The 19,103-nt window shown below is 32.7% G+C and overlaps 1 protein-coding gene and 1 long non-coding RNA gene across 2 annotated transcripts; one reads left to right on the forward strand and one right to left on the reverse strand.

Annotated features, from left to right (window-relative positions):
- Positions 1-29: 29 nt before the first annotated feature.
- LOC110999073 (27 kDa hemolymph protein) lies at positions 30-4,216 on the forward strand. Its single transcript, XM_022267962.2, has 7 exons — positions 30-157; positions 686-795; positions 1,162-1,274; positions 2,118-2,281; positions 2,433-2,554; positions 3,150-3,284; positions 4,146-4,216. Exons 1-7 carry the CDS (start codon positions 118-120, stop codon positions 4,152-4,154), a joined length of 693 nt encoding a protein of 230 aa, XP_022123654.2. The 5' UTR covers positions 30-117; the 3' UTR covers positions 4,155-4,216.
- Positions 4,217-11,252: 7,036 nt separating this feature from the next.
- On the reverse strand, positions 11,253-15,650 carry LOC123689501. The gene is made up of 3 exons (XR_006750461.1): positions 15,517-15,650; positions 12,426-12,524; positions 11,253-11,311 (listed from the first exon to the last, which is right to left on the reverse strand). It is a non-coding gene; the product is annotated as an uncharacterized LOC123689501 (long non-coding RNA).
- Between the last annotated feature and the right edge of the window lie 3,453 nt (positions 15,651-19,103).

The raw sequence follows: 19,103 nt of genomic DNA on the forward strand, positions 1-19,103 counted from the left end.
CAGTGATATTTCATGGAGTTACAAGAATAGAGTTCAAGTGACTTTATGATAACGGATAATATAAATGTGTGGCCATTCGGTTCTTTGCTTCAGTGTTTGTGATTTGACTACCACAAAATGTTTATGAAATTGTTTATCGTTGCCTGTTTGACTGTTGGTAAGTAGCTTAACCTTTTGTATTCGTTTGATTATATAAATATCTTATATTATTAAGTAGTAAAGAGTAAAGCTCATTAAAAAAATTGTAGTCACGTCAATATAAAAAAATAATAATTAAGGAATTTAACAACAGAAATTTTTATTAGAAAATTAAACATAATTTTTTTATATATGTATTTATTAATTCTTACGATATGCTAACTGATGTTTAATGTTTCAAGAAATATATTTCTGATAAAAAAAAATTTTGGAAACATGAGAAACTTAATATTAATATGTTTATATACGCGCGAGATACACGTTGCCATTAGCCGTCTCAATTTCAGTTAACTATTTTCTCTTTAACATGCATCTTTAACGCCTTTTTTGAATTGACTAAACGCACCAATATTACGAATTTTAGTTGGTAATTGATTCAATAATAATTGCACACCCTCATACAAATATTTTGTACGCTTCGGCAAGATAAGCAAACTCGTAAATGGTTGGTCTAATGTTATTATGAGTAGGTTTGTAAACATTACAGCCGTCTTTGGACGCCACACCTTTAACGAGGAGGACCGCAACCGGTTTAAGAATGCATTTAGAAGAACCTGCGTTAGAAATGGCGCAGAAGACAAAGCTCCTGAGGCTGAGGTAAGTCCAGGCAGATCTAACCCATGCAGTGAAATAATTAATCTATATTTAAATGGATTGCAATTACTTTACTTTTATATTATTTGTGCCCCTGTTTCGGCACAGGATCACCTACATGCCTATTTGATTGACAAAAAACCATGAAACAGATACAGAAATTTCAGGCCCAGACCTAAATATCTAGGTGCTATTGATTTATGTTATTATTTGTGTCCGGTGGAATATCTTTTATTAATAAATTAATAACTATTAACTACTGCAGCAGTTGGTGAGGGACATGAATGTTTCTAATAACTTTTAATTTTTGTATTATCCACTTAAAAACTGTGTGAATTATGATATGATAATGTTTTTTTGTTATTACAGGCTGCTTTAGACACTTTTGTGGACTGCATCAAGGCTCAAATCGACCCTGACACGGTGAAGAGCGAAATCGAAGCAGCCAGACCCAATGGAGCTGTAGATGAGGTATTCAAGAAGTAAGCTAATTTTTAAATTTATTTATTTATTTAGTACTCCTACAGCTAACATAAATTATATATGCCAAAGATACATGTACATAAAGATACATAAATGTACGTAAAGGTATACATGATTCATTTTTCAACAAAAAGGTTTATAAAAGGGAACAAAAAAACAAAAAGTATTTAATACATTTAACTAATTCTGATTTAATTTCTTTAACTAAGCCTAAATTGGTTGTGTGTGTAAAAGTGTGGGTATGTAAGTGATGGTGTGTATGTGGGGTGTGCTCATGATGTAGGTGATTTTGCGCTATGGATATTCTTAATACACTTTTTAACCACATTCCGCGATAACCTAAACAAGTCAAGGCCTAAATAGTGGTCATTGTATGTCCGGGCAGCGCGATACAAAACTGAGTTTTTAGCATAATTAGTATTAAGGTGAGGAACATGAAACAATGCACGATACACAATTACAACATAAACTTTCTTACCAAACTTTTATTTTTATGTGATACAACTAGAGAAATCGATTTTTTCATGTTTGTTGGTGTTGAAATTATTGTTATATATAAAATTCGTTTTACACATATAACAATAATTTCAACTTTGTTATTTAACTCAATAACAAACACCGTAAAACGAATTTTAACTCCGAAACTCGACCGATTATCGTGAATTTTTGTTTGCATATCGGTTATGTGTGCGAATCGGACAACTTACATTTTTCATCTTGCTTGATGTTAAGAAATAATAATCTTAATATAAATGTTACGAAATAATAATAAATAAACTTTTAATTTGTAATAAATAAATTTTATCTCCTTTTATTTTCTATTAGATATTACTAATATCCAGGTACTGTGACAAGAAACCCGCATTCAAATCCTGCATGACTGGCTTATTTAATGGAGTCTACCCATGCTTGAGCGCCGATGTTCGTGGTCATCTTGATTCTGATAATAATGCTACCGACCGCTTCCTGGACTTCATCTGCCACAATGATGGAGAGAGAATTGCTTGTAAGTAATCTTTCAATTTTCAAACATACCGAATAATTATTTTATTGGGAAATAGTAGAAAAAGAAGTCAAGTAAATATGAAGTTGGGATATTAGACGTACGAAACAATTTAACAAATAAAATTGTTAAACAACATTAACTTATATTTCAGTATTCATTGCTGAGGACGGAGTCGGCTGTTTCAACGAAAAGGAAGACGAAATCATAGCATGCGTCGGGAACCTTCGCAAAAATATTGATGCCGAAGAAGAAGTCAGACATATGTCTATCGATGTATGTATAGACAAAAATACTATCGTTACTTGTTAACTACAGCTTTAGTTAACAAGTAACGCACAATAAACTGTGTCCAAGTGACATCGATCACTTGAATCCTTTCCTAAGTTGATTTAAACAAATATAAAATCATCTAGAGTTTAGTTCGGTGGTGATTGTTGTAAATATGTTCAAATATATGGCTTGCCCTGAAGAACAAAGTCATAAAAGTAAAACCTAGTGAGCCTTCTGCCCGTTAGCCCCCTGTACTATATAAAAAAAATGGTGTTTAGTTATAAGTTTCGAAAGAAATAAATGGCTCTTTTTGGCATCAAGTGTAACATAAAAAAATGAAATGAAACACGTTTATATGGAACATAAGATCATCATGGTGTCACTTATTCCACGTCATTAAAGTCGAACATGTTGGCATCCCTACTCATCGGCAAAGAAGACAGAAGGTGTAGGCCGAGAGAAAAAGCCGGGGTAAAAAACTCTCAGTACTCTTTTAAAAAAAGAAAAAAAACTGTAATTATTAAGTAATTGTTAATATTTCACCTGCTCACCATACTTGAAGGACTACAAATTTAAAAGAAATTGTTTTTCTTTTCAGTCCTTCTGTAACAGACTCACAGCCTTCACCTCATGTACTGTGAGTTCTTTGGAAAATTGCTCCTCTCCCACTCCCAGCAACATGGCGGAGTCTCTCTTCAAATACGTCAAGAACAGCACACCATGCAAGAAATTTGTGAGTTATTTATTACAAACAATATATATTAGCTTAGCACTATTTAGTAACCCCTTATTCTAAAACAAAAATCAGAATGTACAATCAAATGTTACCCGGTCCACGTTATAGGAAATCTTGTTGTAGGAGTATTGTCGCAAAACCTCATTAACGACACAATTGAAACAGGTGCAATGGTACGCAAAACTAAATATGACTAAACTAATTATGGACTTGACAAATCATAATAAATTGAACACTACAGAGATATACCTTCGAAATATCCGTGTTATAGGGGGAAGTAACGCGTTATATTGGGGACGGAAATCGCGTTATACGAGAACGCGTTTAGGAGGGATTACTGTATACTAATACTATAATAAAAATTGTACTGTTTTACATAACGTACTCGTGTCTTTTATCGCAATTGGACGAAACTATAAATAATGTACTTAAAATAGTGCAATAAAACTTGTAGCATTGTTGTACATGTACTGTATTTTTATCGACACTTACATCGATATCACTTCATCGACACTCATACGTACCTACAGAAAAACCGGTCTTGCATGATTCGCGCGAATGTTAGCGAACGTGAACGTGAACGCAGATAACCGGCTGGTACGTACTACGTAGTCAGTGCGCTTTGAACCTTGTTATGTGATTCACATTTGTTTTATCGACTTTATATTATACGTGAATTGTTATAAAACTTAAAATTAAATTAATTAATTTAAAAATGGTAGTTAATTCATGTACCCCATTAGCTGATTAAGATTTTATGAATAAGGGGGCTAGTTTTAACGCCTCTATAATATGATGATCCCTGCCTCATCTTTTAATGACAAATAAAATTAATTGTATTTCTTATTTTAATTTCAGGAGGACTAAGCAGCATAAAGTTTGCGTATGAACTTCTGTTTATAAGTGAAATATAATAATAATTTATACGACTTTTTATTACTGTTTTCTTTTTGTCCCTGATTCATTAATCCCAAATAAAAGAGATTACATATACAATCATCATGTAGAACTATATTTTCCTAAACAGAAATATGAAAATGAATTTGTAAATGAGTATAATCTATATAGTAAATAGCCTTAAATTAAATATCCAGGTAAACCATTAAAATGGGCCGATAACATGATTTAAACAAAAGTTATCTGTCTCTTATTAGTGTAAACAAGATTTGACAGATAGAGACGAAAAAGTAAAATCCGACTGATGTTGTTTTAACTTATCATGTAAAAATGTATCTACTTTCTATGTACTTTCTTTGCATAACTCAACAAACATTATCAAGACATGACTTAAACCATTATAAAGATCTAGAAAATGATAGATAGCTCTTAGGGAATTAATTGTATAATGCATTAGGATTCATAAGAAATCTGAAATCAGAATTATGGACTAAAAAGCGATGAAATGGCATAAAATAACTTTTTGTAGTGCCATTTATTTTCCCTCATGCTCTACTAATTGTGAAGATAAGCTTTAATGCAAGTAATAGGTCAGCATAGAACATAACATTTATGTCATGTGTCAATCTGAACTCAGCCTGACCAACATTCTGACAACAACATTGACCAACTGCTGACACGGCTCACGTTGTGTTTCTAAATTTTAACAGTTGAAGGTGAGCGATACTTCAACAGCTTCCAGGAGTATTATTAATATGTGTGAATAGGTGTAAGTAGTATTTAAGATATTTATTTAAAGACAAGTAATCAGATTTGAATATTGCTGTGTCATTTTCTCAAATTTCTTGCATCCTCTTAATGTGGCGACTCCTTCAAGCCCTTTATTATCGCGTTGGACCTGGCTGATAGCTTTGAGATAATCCCACCTTGAACCTTTGATCCAACCCGTAGGGTTAAGTCTGTCACCTTAGCTCCCTTGATGCAGACATCTCGTACTCATTTATATATTCACCATTTATGTGTTAGGGTACGTCTGTACGGCTTAGGGATCCGTACCACCCTTTCATATATTTAGTTATATAGTGCAGTTTGCTATACAGATACTCTTGATTTAAAACATATAAATTTTACTCTACATTTCACAATCCAAGCTGTACAATGGTCCTTCGAGCCGGAAAACAGTTATTGAATGTGTCCAAAATAGACACCACTATAAAAGAAAAATGTACAGTTTTAACAATTCTATTCACTTACATTGAAGAAACTTCTTTTGTTAAACAGAGAGCTCAAAGACTTTAAATCTATCTAGGCTTCTTTAGGATTTTCTCTTTACATTTTAGAAATATAGATTCAAATCAGCAGAAAAACTTTTATGGTGTTTTCAATATGTTAATCAAAATATTATTTATTTTACACTTTACGACACCATTTCTCTATATATTTAGAGATCAGGTGTCCTTAAAATAAAATTCTAGACTTTTCAAATAAATAGTTTTTTTTGTAGGAAACATCTACGTAGACTGTAGATGTTCCTACACTTCTGACAATTCTATGAAAGCCCTGGAAAAAGCTTACAATGTTATTTCGACAAAAGGATTTATACTTGACCTTAGGCCTTCGGGCTGGCCGATTAAAGTGGTTGAGGATCCTCCCTTCAGGTTGAAGGAGCAGCAGCGTCTTCCGTACTTCACATAAGTGTAAGTTTATTATATACATATATATGTACCTACATGCATGTACATATTTCTAGTACCATATTCACTTGATAACTTATGTCGTTTAGACTAGCTATTGACGACAAAAGTTACCTATGATATTGAACGTGTCGTGGTGTTACCGAGCGACGGAAATTAACTTACGAGGTAAACATCAGAGTTTATATTTAAAATTAAACTGTTACCGTAACTAGATAACATGTAAAAAAGTAAGTAACAACATTGGAAAGCGAAAGCTTAAAAACTATTAATGCTGAAATCTGTACATCTGAACCGATCAATTAATAAATCTCGCGCTTTTGATACAAACGAATTATTTATGTTATTTTTATTTAACATTTTCTTAATGATTTAAAAAGATTTACTGACATGTATGCAACTTACTTTATATATCGTGTATGAGTGTTTTCCAATTACATTTTTAGACTACAAAAAGTTGAAACGATTCTGTGTTCTACTATGGCATGTTCATTAGCTCAATACGCGCTAACATTCAACATAATACAACGCATCATGCGTTTGTCAGCACACAATCAAAAGGTTCGTCGTGCATCTACGGTTTTAGATGCCAACCTGGGGGCCTACTACGAGCTCTTATAGCGAGCAATAAGAGCTCGACCTACAACTGAACTGCATCGCTTATTCGTACGATAATATCAAAAAAAAACGAGCCAAGTTACAGTTCCTCTGAAACGAAAAGAAATAAAAGAAAATATTATACTTTATAATTTTGTTATAAGTATCATAAGCTCAGGAATTTATGTTAAAAAGTTGTGCTCGAGTTTCATACTTTACAATTCAATTACTTCCAGCTGGTCATATCGAGTAAGTACTTTTAAAACCTTTCGATACTTATCGTATATTTAAAGCTCATTTATATTTCTTACTTGATTTTCATAACATACTCTTGTCATTAGAAGGGAATTTAATAATCATTTTTATCATCAGACGTTAAGGCAGTATACAAAATACCATCCGTATTACCTTGACGTCCGTCGTTCCACAACTAAGTGATTCTTAAGGCAATTTCTGCCACGCACCACCACTATGTGGAACCAGCTGCCCACTGAAGTAATCCGAACCACTTCGACTTAAGGTTCTTCAAAAAAAGAGCGGACCGATTCTTAAAGGCAGCGCGTTTGTGAGCCTTCTGGCAGTGCGAGTGTCTATGGGCGGTGGCTGACGGGGCTCGTCTGCCTTCTGGAACATAAAAAAAAATTATAAAAAATGAAAGAGCGAATAAATTAAAAAGAAAGGTGATGATTTATTTATTTAGCAATTTTTCTACCTCTACTTATTTTACAATATTAAAACAATTACATTATACACAAATTTGAAAATTGGAATACACATTGAAACATAAACATAAAACTCAGTTAAAAAAATTATTACCTACTTATACAAAAACAAAAAAATGTATATAATAATATATTGAAATTATCAATGCATCTTACATTGATAAATTCAATATATTTGTTAGGAATAACAAATACATAATTAATAAAAGATACAAGAGATTTTGTATTATTTTTAAGCATTTTTCAGTAAACTAAATTTGTGGGTATTTCGTTTTCGTAAATAGTTTGTATTTGACCGAGAAATTTGAATTAGTTGGGGTTTCCTTGTACTGTATGAAGAAGGGGTGTGAAATAGTAAAGGCGACAATAAGTCAGTACTGTCAACTAAAGCGATGCAAATAATGTGTAAAAGTCTGTAAAATTGTTTACGTTTACATTCTAGGGATTTAATACTGAAGTCCTAGCAGGAATGTATCAGCACGCAAATGTCCATTGATGCAAGATTCCATATTCATCGATTGATATCGTTTAGTTTTTAAAATTCAGTATTTAAATTCACTATCGATTTTGCGAAAATCGAGTGATTAAACACTTAATAGTCGGACAACAGATTATAAAAAAAAATAAAATACGTTTATTTTGGAACATAAGATCTTCTAGGTATCACTTATTCCACGTCAATCAATTCGAACTTGTAGGCATCCCTACACATCGGCAAAGACAGAGGGTGTAGGCCGAGAGAAAAAGCCGGCGTAAAAAACTCTCGGTACTCTTTTAAAAAAGCAAATCATCAAACAATATTTAAAACAAATATATCAAATTAATTAGAGGCAGCCTGCCCAGCACTAGTCCCAGGCCCTTTTATCAACTAGATAATCAATAACTTTATAGTAAGCCTTTTTACACAGCTTTTCTTTAATACATTTCTTAAATTTATTAAAAGGCAGAGATAAAAGAGCCATTACATCCATTTCTTTGATAATTTTTATTCCATAGACAAGTAGATTAGCCTTCTGTCTGACACATGTCAACGATTATTGTTTTTGATACATGCCGGTTGTTACTAATATAATTGATTTGATTTGAATTAAAGAGATGTTGCAGCTATATATAACAATTAGTAGCCAAGTACTTTTACAAATATACATATCACTCTTATTTGTATTATGATTATTTATATGCAATTTTTAAAATAATTCATTTTTCTACCAAATTTGTCTTAAAAGGAATTTTACATTATTATTAAATTCCTATATTATTTGTTTCATACATATCATATAATACGTTATCAAATTATTATAAATATAATAATTAAAGAAATATAAAATCTCCACCCATAATCATAATTAGGCCAGACAAATTTCTTCACTTCATATGTTCAATTTTCTGTATACGATTTGCGATTCCTTTCGATGTTCCCTAGCCAGTGTCAGATTAGAGTCACCTCACTGTTCGTAGCATACTTTTGACTGTTGCCTGAAAGATTGGGACAGGAAGTCTAAATTGAAGTGAAGTTTTCTCATTAATTTGATTACGTCGATCTCAGGGTCGGACCCGTGTCACAAGTTACTTCATTAGTTACGCAGCTCGCTGAAAGTAATCTGCTGGAATTACGTAAGACACGGATTATATGAATTATTCTGTGTTTTTCTCTTCTTTCGAATAATGCAATGCCTGTATTCTTTCGCGTATTTCTACGCAAATGGAAATACTAACCTGGTTATACATATACACATAATGTACACATAATGTACATATAATATACATTTTAAATTATTTTTTTTATATTGAATTTATCTCGGACACACATTATAGAACACTAATGGCCTGTTTCACAAAGTATGGATAAAGTACCAAACAGCTATGCAACACATAAATTATTCGAAAGATAAAAGTTCCGAATAAGGCATTTGGCATTTCATGACGAATAGCGCACTGACAGTCGTGAAACGCAAAAATACTGTTTATCCTACCAATAAGTAATAAATAGATTTAAAAAAAAGGATAATATAGTTTCATAAGAGATTTTCTTACCGATGCAGAATTCATTTACGCACCGCTGCACCAGAACGTAGGAGTATGTGGGGCTCCTTTATCCAACAACAGAATCTCCGTTATACAGAGACTGCGTGAATACGAGTCACTAAAACTCAAGTAGTTCCTAGAAGGCCGCATAGAGTCTCAGAGTTAGCTCTAGCATTCTAATTTTGTCCCCATTAGATGCTAGAGCGAATCTATTTAGGGTCTGAATTGAGGTAAAACATATATGACTTCATAATTATATTATTATATTAGCTAGGGGTAGCTACCCCCGCGAACTACTTACTGCTACTTCTTAGCCTACCTTTTAGTACATACCAACATGGAACATTTTGCTATGCTACCCCAAAGACTTATTTTCTGTGATTTTTCTCTAGCGCAAACTCAGCGAACAAATAAAAAATAGTGGGATCGTAGAGGGTAAATGTAAATTAACGGTTGTATGTTTTGTTCTTTTTTATGCTATATCATGAAAATAAAAAATAATTTTTTTTCGGTGTTACTTATCATTTAGGGGGTTGAAAGATAGTAGCCGATTATCAGACTTACTTATGCATAAAAAATTCATAAGAATCGGTCTAGCCGTTTCGGAGGAGTATGGGAACGAACATTGTGGCACGAGAAATTTTTATATTATATTATTTATTTAATCATAAGTAATCTAACAGCTTACTTAATACATATTATTATACAAAATACTAAAACAATACACAAAGCCAAAACAGATTACACAGATTAACAAATTATATATAAAAAACAGAAAACAAGCATTAAAAGACAAAGTTACATTTAAAAGAAAAACAAAAGAATAAAATTAAAAAAAGCAACAAATAATATTAGATTATCTTTCTATATTAAATAGCGTTGCAATTTTTTATTGTATATATCTGTATATATCTGGCTTTGAGAGTGTCAATGGGCGTTGTCAAATTATTCTATTAAAAAAAATTGTCTCTTACAAAACAACTAACACAGATTTACAAAAAACCAGTGCACAGTCGGGTTTCGAAACTAAACACTAGGATACCATTATTCATATAAATCTTTATCATAAATGCAATTCAAAACCATTTCAAAATTATGATATAACACAACTTGACACATAAGTGCTTCCAAAACACATCGTCTCTCTGATATGTAAATACGAAGAATCATAAAATTAGAATTTAAAATCAAAATTTCAGTTTCAGAGGTGTTTTTGTGTAGCGGGGTTGCGGCGGGCCACAATGCGCATAACTTACGAATATTTATGTCGGCAATGCCACTAGCAGGCTTACGATATTTTTGGGCTTCGCGCAATATGCAATTTAACTCTACGTTTAACAACACCTTTTGTAAAGGAGTCACTAACTCAGTTGACATAATAGAGTGAACGATCTTATATGTTCATACTATGTTTCCTAATAAATGAAGACGCGTTAACAATTTAAACAAGCAAACGAACACACAATGCAAATTGTTGGAAGCATTCAAAGATCTTCTAAATAGAGTTTTTAAAAATCGATATTATATATTTCAATTATGTGATGATGTGTGACATGTGAATATACTATTACCGCTATAATAAACATAAATTGTTTATCTATGTTATCTGTTTTGGCTTTCTGTATTGTCTTAGTATTTTGTATTATAGTATGTATAAGTATAATCTGTTAGATTACTTATAATTAAATAAATAACATTTTGTATAAATTATTATAAATAAATAATTATTATTTTAAAAAATTCAAATATTAAATTAGACTTTTTCGAAAATAATCACTGAAAGAATCGTATAATTTTTTACGTTAGACGTCAATGACGTCATTTGTAAATGAGTGGTTCCGGTGAATTAACAGTGCAAGGGACTTATCTATGTGCTCTCTTAACACTTGCTCGTAGGGTAAAAGAAAACATCGTTAGTATTTCGGAATGCCTAAAATTCAAGAAGTCGGCAGCGTGTGAGGTACAGAAGAAGCTACACTTACCTATTAAGAAATTTTTTTATCTGTGGCCCAGACTAGGCGTTGGAACGTGAATGAACGACGGCGAATCAAAAACCATTCAAACTTCACGTAAAATATGGTAAAGTTGTCTGAAATAAAATAAAAAAAGTTTCCCTTTTGCAGATCCCTTAACAAAATATTTGAGCGTTGTATTAACTCGATCGCTAACGAATTTTGGTGGACGCTTCCAAAAAGCTCAAAGGAGATGTAGCAAAGTGTTGAAATTAACGTTTTATAAAAGCTCGTAAGCTGCGTTGGTGACAAGCAACTTAATTAACTTCATATAAATACAATGGCTTTAATAACAACGGTAAGTGTGAGGTAAACTATAAATTTAATTAAAAGTTTTCAATATATGCTTCTCCTTTAGATTTAAGAGGAAGAATTAAGCGTTTCTAATATTTGTAATGTGACCCCTTTAAACAATATACAATCACATATAAACAATCAGTTAGTGTTGTTACTTTTTCATAGAAGGATAAACGAAATTAAATAGATTTAACAAAAGTGTATTTATTTGAAATAAATGTCTTTTTAATAATAGCATACATAATAATTGAAAAAACCATTAACATTGTATTTTAGCGTGTGTCAAATATGAGTCAAATCATTAAAATTACACGATTAAGTATTTAAATATTGGATCTAAATAACATCTTTTAAAACTCTTCTACATTATACCTATTCTGCGGAAACCTGACTGAACTGTGTTGTATTGCATTCATGAATCCTAGAGATTAGCTTTTTAGTTTTCAGTAAAAAAATTGTATTATTTTAAATTAAGGTTGGTAAAGTTTTTCCCTTACTAGAGTTGCCTGGAAGAGATCGCTTGTTAACAATAACGCTGCCCGAATCTTATAATTTTATTTATTATGTTATTTGTTTTTCCATAAATGTAACGAGTTATAAATAAATTATGGAAAACACGCCCTGAATCTTATTAAAACGTATTTGCGATATAAGCGGGATGATAAAGATTATTTCCGTCAGCTTATTAGTTAGTTTAGCTTAGCTTAGTTTTTTAAGAAAAATTTGAGATAAATTCTCATATATTTCTTGCAAAATAAAGCTTATATTTTAAGGAGCCAAACATTGAAGAATTCCTTCGTTCTTAGTGTTTAAATAACTCAAGGATAAATAGAGGTGAATAAAGACGTTTAAAGGATGAAGTTCGTAATTCTATTACTTAATAAGTACACAAACCTTGCGGAGATCACCAGAGTTCCCAGCGTATAACCTGAGTAATTATTCTTCGGCACGTACAGCCCTAACAGCCTGGAGGCTTAGGGCTGCCACTCGTAACTGCAAATTATATTTAATGTTTTATGTTGGGACTATTACAGGTACATACATCCTTCTTAACATTGTTGTATTCGAACCACGGCAGTGTACTAATTAAATTTTCATTATATGTATAATTAATTTTATATGTAAAATAATGGCTCGTACGGTGAAATAAAATTGTCGCGAGTAAACTAGAATGGCTCGTGTGACGGGCACAGAAGGCTGTTTAAGAAAAAAAAAATAAACTATAAACTAGCAAAGAAGAGCAACTATTATATTTACAGACATACGGACATAACATTTATTACAAACAAAACTTACACACAGAATAACAATAATCAAAGAAAAAAGAGAAATTTAAAATGACATATCAAAAACAGCATGTCGTTGAAGCGGCGTATGAAGATAGAAAAAGGCAATATCAATCTGATCTCGTTGACTGATGCGTCTTATAGAAAGAATTTTCTCAAAAATTAACCAATTTATCCTAATATTATGTCCATGAAACTGTACAAAAAACATTCCTTTATGTCCATTTTTCCTTGATATTGTAACATTACCCAACGGGGCAACTTTAATGGGTTTGTTATTCACGTCCCCCGTCATTTCGAGAGAAAGATTTAGGGAAAGGCGGTAAATCGTACTTTTAAAGAACATATTCTCGTGATTCTTAAGCAATGTTCTTTGCCAAATGCATTTTCAAAGCGTTAACTTCCTTCTAATGTATGAGAAAATAAAATGAGATTAGAAAATTCTTTTTACAATTTACTAATTCATATTGCATTGTAAAGCAGTTCTTAATCGCCATTTCTCTGTAGTCATACGATCGTAATATTCAACAGTAAAATAATATTTTAATCTACAGGTCGAAACAAAGCGACAAATTTTAATAAACTTTTTAAGCGCGTATTTAAGTCTTAGTTAAAAAAGGGTATTATTTATTTATTTATTCATACTTCGTTGCTAGAAAGAAACACAAATAACACAATATATATAAATTACAAGGGATGCAACGGGCGGCCTTATCGCTAATAAGCGATCTCTTCCAGGCAACCCTAGTAAGAAAAGAAAACAATAAATAAAAAATGATGAGTGCAAGAAGTGCATAACCAGAAGTTATATAAAAAACAAAATGTATTAGATATCACGATATCCTTACATTATCAGACGAAATGAAGTCTGTTTGAACGTAATAAACCGAAAAAAGTATAAAAAATCAAATTCAGAAGCGCAGTTCACGACGACTATTATCTAATTTTACCTAAGTATAGAACCAATTATAGTTTCAAAAAAATTGAGCGTTGGGGAGTGCTGCGGTATAATGGACTTCCACAATATATAAAAAGTGCAGACAGCCGAGCAATATTTAAATTATCATTAAAAGACCATCTTTGGAGTGATTCCACTTATCTACGAAAATGAAAGTGCAACCAAGTTCTACTTGACTCTTGAATGACCCACGTCATAAATTGTATCTTTAGCATATAAGTTTATTATGAGAGTAAATGTCTCTGAACCTGATATCAGGTGAGCCTTCGCATGTTTTATCCCTGTTGTATAAAAATATCAAGTAAAAATACACGCAATCTACGAAGCTGGGGACGAAAGCTGGTAAGTTATTTAAGAGGACAAATAGAAAGGTCTAATTCATAATATTAATGCGGGTGACGTGAGGACATCAAAAGTCACGGCACGTTATGGGCATTCCGCTAAAATCACTTCCCTATCTCCCACACTGACAGTGACGCATCGTTGAGATTCTTTAACATTCATTTAATAGAATTTTCCCAAGAATATTTGAGGATTCAATTCAGATGTTTTAAAATTTGTAGAAACAGAGTTCTAAATCCCATACTGATGTTTCTAACATAGTTGGTAATAATGGCGTTGAAGTAACTAGGTGTACTGAACAAGGTAAGACTGTTGATGAGTTCGATTCCAGTGCATTAATAAAATACTGATCGTTCGTATTCTGATGAGTATCCGTTACTAGATAACAGTACTTGTATCTCACAAAAGATTACGCTTTTAAATTTCTCAACTTATAAGATTCGTTCGAGTGTCTGTGGCATATACATTTCTGCATGAGTTTCATTGCTAGACGTACGTGATTACCACAGAATAAACAACGTTTTAAAGTTGGTGTAAGCACCGCAAGCCATACATACAGTGTGCCGTGATTCGGTAATATTGTATACGTGCTAATAAAGTGTTTAAATCGACATAAGGCCCTTTCAAATTTCAATAACTGTGGTAATAACTCTGTGGCTTGATGAGACTTAATGCTTGGTATGTTTATAGTGGAGGACTCAATTTTCGCACTTCTACGCTCATTTGGTCCGTCATGGGTTCCTGACGAATTAAAACAGCATGGCTCCTTCCAGAATTTCAAAAAATTTCTGGGCTAGCTACATGGAGCCATCTCATCGCTCAAAAGATTTCTGTTCGTTGGAATGCCATAGCCACGCATTTCAGGGTTACGTGGGTAACTGATTCCTTTGCGCTGATAAAGCCTCTGCACAAGGGACTGCCTATCACGTTTAGGACAAAGAGATCTATATAAAGGAGATAGTCATCCGTAAATATGCCTTATCATTATTTTGTGATTAATTCTGTTTAAGCTTAGAAGTCGCTTTGACTAGCGTGTTTAAGGCTGAAAATGGTATTTTGGATGGTCTGCAGCGATTTGTGACCATCGGAGTTGGAGTTTGGTGAATTTTTTGGCTAATCAAAGAACTTGCGCAATGGGCAAGGGATGGAGCCAGCACGGGCCAGACGGCATCATTCTGAACCTCTCCTTGCAAGCTTTAACGCATGGTAAACTGAGCTACGCTGCTGGGTTGTGCTTCTTCCCATTCTTAGAAGCCAGGCTCGTAGCCACGCGGTAGAGATTCCTTCTACGGGGACTACGAGGGCGCTACGAGTCTATCTAACTGAAAAGTGTTTTATTGTGCATTAGTCTGCTTCTTTACAAAAACGTCTTTAAGCTACGTATACACTGAATACATACTCTTCAATACTGATTACACCCAATCTTTTTCGTCTAGACAGCATTACTGAACAAAAACAATTTATTAGCAAATAGAAGTGCAGTTCACAGTCAATTTCTACAATTAACAAGTATTACGGCATCGTAAAAACTGAAGTGGCAGTTCGATAGCAATTATTATTTTCAATTCAATGAATGTTGCAGTAAAATCAACTGCTCGTTAGCAAGTTTTATTGATTACGTCTTTAGTGCTTGTATTTTGCTACAACTTTCTTGACGTTTTGCGAAAGGAACTCAACAGAAAATATATAAAATTATTCGAGCCTTTTAGTTGCATTCGTTTGGATGTGGTAAGGTGGACTATGATTTTCATTTAACGAATGTCATGTTTTGAAATTTAAATTAATTTTGATTATTTCTGAATATTAATAAATAATCGTTTTTTTTTGTTAATGACTTTTAAATTATTTATATACAAACTGTAACCAACTACTTAATTGATAACTTCGATGATGGTTTTCCCTTGTTAATTGCCCACGGCTTCATTAGTATGGAAGTAATTATTACTGATGGTTTGAATCGAGATAGCTTCAATTAAATGTTTTAAACATGTTATAAGAGGCCATCATAATATTTAAAAGAAAGTTTGCTTCACTGGACATTTACTTTTGGGAACTGACGAACTGCCGAATCTACTCCCTCCAATTGTGTTAAGAGTATACATAATATGGGTCTATGGGATGCGATAACTGCCTTTTTGGGCGTGCCCTAAGCTATTTTCCCCCCAATTCTACAAGTTGTAGAATTAATTTATGAGAACATTATTATTGAAAGTTATAGTTTAATTAACGTAGAATCTCGTCTTACTTAAGATGTTACGGAATAAAAATCGCAGAGAAAATCGTAGTATTTTGTAGAAATCTTTGGCACCATTTCCACGTAGGTTATAAAATGACTTTTAAGACTTTTTCATTTAAAATATATAGCTCGTTGGTTTTAAATTGCTGCAGACTCGATTTATTGAGTAAATCATAAAATAACTTTGAAATGAATGGAAAGTATATTTTCTAAAAGTATTTTATACTTACCAACCTTGAACTTTACAGTATTGCTATAGAAATTATTTGTTTCTGAACCAAAAAAGTAAATGCCAACTTAGGGAATAGTTCAAGTGCTATATATAATTTGAGATATGGGGCAAGCGATTTTTCTAACGATCGTTATTCATATATGCCAAAAACAGATACTTAAATTTATTTATTAACACTTCGTTGCATTACATAAAAGGAAAAAAAATATTAAACATAATTTAATGAAAAGCAACTGGCGGCCTTATCACTTAAGAGCGATTTCTTCCGGACAACCACTTAACACAAATCAATTTACATAAGATATTTTGAATTTTCTTAACCTAAATAATAATAATAATTAAAAATTAATAAATAGAATATTAAAAAGTTTGGTCCTGCGGCGTGTACCTTTAACCCTGGCAGCATTTCCTCCCCGTATAGCGATACTTAGTCGTTGAGCGAGGAAAATAACAGCTCTAGTTATCACCGGTACTATCTACCAGGCGCTAACATAAATGTTTAATTAGCACCTAAACACGTGAAACCCACGGCCCAAGACTCTACTACAAGGACAGGACTCTACTACAGGAACAAATTCGAAGTTGAACGACTCTTATATTTGAAAAATTTATTGTAAAAAAACTTTTTATTTATATTTCTCACCAGCATTCCAAAACGCATGTCATAAACATGGTATTATTCATATTTTGCGATGGTCGTAATAACCACGCCCTAATTACGCCTTGAACGTGTGTACAAATTGAGTAGAAGTGAAATGAGAGGTAAATCTGTTTTAAACCACAGTAGACGGGTCGGGAGTAGATCTCTCGATCCGTCACGCGTCGCACAAACTTAATCCCTCATCAAATCCAGATTAATTAAACTCGAGCCGACCACGATCCCGGCATCTATATACGTACACACGGTCATAACATTAGAAGATTGGCTTTGTGAACGTAATACTTTGTTATAAGATTATGAGTGCTACAAAAGTTTTTGTGTGTAAGCAACTGTTTGGTTAGGTTTTATTAGATGCTTAAAGTTAGTGGCTGACCTAATAATCGTTGGAGAACTATGTGTAAGTCTCTAAATAGCTTCTTAAATAATAGTAATAGCATTTAATTCAGATACTTTTATATTTAAAGATGTTTCTATTTCTATCTTCTTTTAGGTATCTGTGTGCCCTTTTATGGCAAAGACCTCTTCCAAATCCCGCCAATCTTCTTTGTCATATACCACCTGCTGTTTCTTTATTTGGTCTATCCACCCTATAAGTTGACTCTCTCTTTGTCTTTGGGAGTACCTTGGGCACCAGTTTAGTACTTTTTCGCTCCACTTTTGCCTTTGTTGTTGCCTATTCTTTTCTTCCCTATCATACATCGTTCCGCAATCTTTTACACACCTGAAGCTTTGGATACTGCGCTGGGTGCCCAAGCGTGGTACAGGAGACCTGCTTAAATAGTGCTTATTTATGAGTTAACTAAGTAGTACTAGTAACCTAGCGTATTAATAAATTTAAAAAAAACGTATCACATAAATATTGAAAATTAGATTAATGCGCTTCTTATAGGCTTATTTCAGAAATAAGATTTTATACATTTCATTTATTTATTATTTACTAACACTTCGTTACAGTGCATTATAAAAATTTAACATAAATAAATGAAAAGGTGGGCCACTGGCAGCCTTATCGCTTTCGAGCGATTTCTTCCATGCAACCACTCGCTTGATAATTTATGGGTTTTATATTTATCATATATTAGTTTATGAACACATTTTGCCTCACAGGTGAACTTTCAAACCACGCTATTTAGTTCTAGGTGCTTGCAACCAGAATTTGTAATTCCAAACTTTCATCTACTGGATTAAAAAACACAAACAAATAGAATACATATACACACAATTGTGTCAGGAAGGTTCAGAGAATTTGCGATGTATTAATTCATACACTTTCGTTTACGCAGCTTACGCTGGGATTCATGTCAGAAAGTGGAATAGGATTTGTTTCGAAATACAAATAGTTTACCAAATCTCTCAATGCTTGCGGGATGAGAACAAAAATTTCAAAAGGGGAGTTTGAATATTTTTTTATTGTTTTATTATATCGTGTATTTGATTATTTGTCTTATGTCATAAGGACAGTTGATTTCCATTCGATTTGAAAATGGAACATCAGAAAATTTTCGCCAAATTGGCAAATATTAATATTGGCCAATTCGACTTAGGGTCCTTCAAGAAAAGAGCGTACCAATTCTTAAAAGGCCGGCAACGCACTCGCGAGCCCTCTGGCATTGAGGGTGTCCATGGGCGGCGGTATCACTTAACATCAGGTGAGCCTCCTGCCCGTTTGCCCCCTGTTCTATAAAAAAAAAAAAAAAAAAAAATAAAAAAAATAATTGTAATTGCAGAACCAAGAAGGAGACAATAAGGGTTAACAATAATTTATCCAAAGCATTAAAAAATCTTCCGACTAGAGTCTTTAAAATCAACTTGGTGTATTACTTTTTGAAAAAAAAATATTATTCAAAATAATGATTA

Source organism: Pieris rapae, chromosome 10, assembly GCF_905147795.1.
Source record: "Pieris rapae chromosome 10, ilPieRapa1.1, whole genome shotgun sequence".
In the NCBI taxonomy this organism is placed as follows: domain Eukaryota; kingdom Metazoa; phylum Arthropoda; class Insecta; order Lepidoptera; family Pieridae; genus Pieris; species Pieris rapae.

Bases quoted from the DNA above. Each gene is read 5' to 3' on its own strand.
- LOC110999073 (XM_022267962.2), top strand. From the start codon at position 118: ATGTTTATGAAATTGTTTATCGTTGCCTGTTTGACTGTTG. The intron at 1,275-2,117 runs GTAAGCTAATTT...ACTAATATCCAG, and splicing joins GTAGATGAGGTATTCAAGAA to GTACTGTGACAAGAAACCCG. The intron at 2,282-2,432 runs GTAAGTAATCTT...CTTATATTTCAG, and splicing joins TGATGGAGAGAGAATTGCTT to TATTCATTGCTGAGGACGGA.